Source organism: Morone saxatilis, unplaced genomic scaffold (assembly GCF_004916995.1).
Source record: "Morone saxatilis isolate NCDOM2014 unplaced genomic scaffold, NCSU_SB_2.0 Contig20, whole genome shotgun sequence".
Lineage (NCBI taxonomy): Eukaryota > Metazoa > Chordata > Actinopteri > Moronidae > Morone > Morone saxatilis.
In genome coordinates, this window is record NW_023339763.1 from 139969 (window position 1) to 141168 (window position 1200).

The window sequence follows — 1200 nt, forward strand, 5'->3', positions numbered from 1 at the left end:
ATTGTTATTATTATTATTACTGTTATTACAGAAAGAACAATTGATGTTCTCAGTTTGACCTGAAAACCACCAACAAACTGTTTGTTTCTTCTTTTAAAGATCAACCGAAGAGCTGCAAAGCTGACAAGGTGAAAGTGAAAGAAAGATTATTATTATCATTATTATTGTTATTATTATTATTATTTATATGTTTTCAGCCTCTTTTCTTGTATCCAGAAGAAAACCAGCAGCTATATGACTGTTTGTTGTAAGGTCCAATATGTGAACCGATCCGATCTCACAGATCATTATCAATAGTTTTGTATTGATCAGCATTGAGGCGCCAGTGTAAGCTAACGTTAATCTCCGGGGGACTGTCGGTTGTGATTATAGACCGTACATATACAGTATAGAGTTTATAATATAATAATGACTCTCTGTGGTCTGCTGCCTGTATTCGTAATGAGCCGTTCTTTCAACAGTGTTTTATTCTTTCTGTTCAGACGGATCCTGCCGGACCTGTGAAACCCAAACAGAAGAAGACAGCGAAGTCGGATTTGATCCCGAAACCAACCGGATCCACCAAAACCTCCCAGGTAGCACCAGGACGGTCATGCAGTTAATTGAACTTAAAACTAGTGAATAAATTACAATCTTGTGTTTTTTGATTGATGATTACATTAACTGTCTCAACAATTATCAATTGGTACCCAATTCATTTTGGGGTTTACATTTCTGTAACGATATAAAGTCAACTTAAAGATAATAATAATTAAAATACTGCACTCAGAACAACAATTATTACTTCAACAGTTTTGAGTTGGGTTTAATTAATGAGAATGAGAGAGATGTTTCACTCACACATATCTGCTCAGTTTAAAAGCAGACAGTCAGATACAACCGGGGTTTCACTGCGGTTTGATACGTCTGAAAGCGTAATACGTAACAAACGTCTCTGTGCTTTAGGGTGAAAGTGCGGCTGTCCAGTCGGGGAAAAAGAAAACTGCAGCAGTGAAAAAGGCCAGTAAGAAGAAGGAGTCCAACCCCCAGCTGTAGACGTCTCCACTCCAACCTGGAGTCTTTTTGTGAATTAAAAAGATGTAAAAGTTACATATGTATTTGTGAATGGGGGATATGGTTGTTTTGAGCTTTTGTTTAAATAAAGAGTTAACACACTCCCGACTGTCAAGGCCTCTCTGTGGTTTGTTTCCATAGCCGGTC

The 1200-nt window shown here is 37.6% G+C and overlaps 1 protein-coding gene across 1 annotated transcript in view; it reads left to right on the plus strand.

Annotated features, from left to right (window-relative positions):
• The window catches only part of LOC118331459, a 3138-nt gene extending 1983 nt beyond the window's left edge, over positions 1-1155 (plus strand). Inside the window, exons 5-7 of the mRNA XM_035666410.1 lie at positions 100-128; positions 483-575; positions 946-1155. Of these exons, the coding sequence (XP_035522303.1) occupies positions 100-128; positions 483-575; positions 946-1035 (212 nt within the window). The 3' untranslated portion in view covers positions 1036-1155. The remainder of the gene's footprint in view (positions 1-99; positions 129-482; positions 576-945) is intronic.
• The last annotated feature ends 45 nt before the right edge of the window (positions 1156-1200 follow it).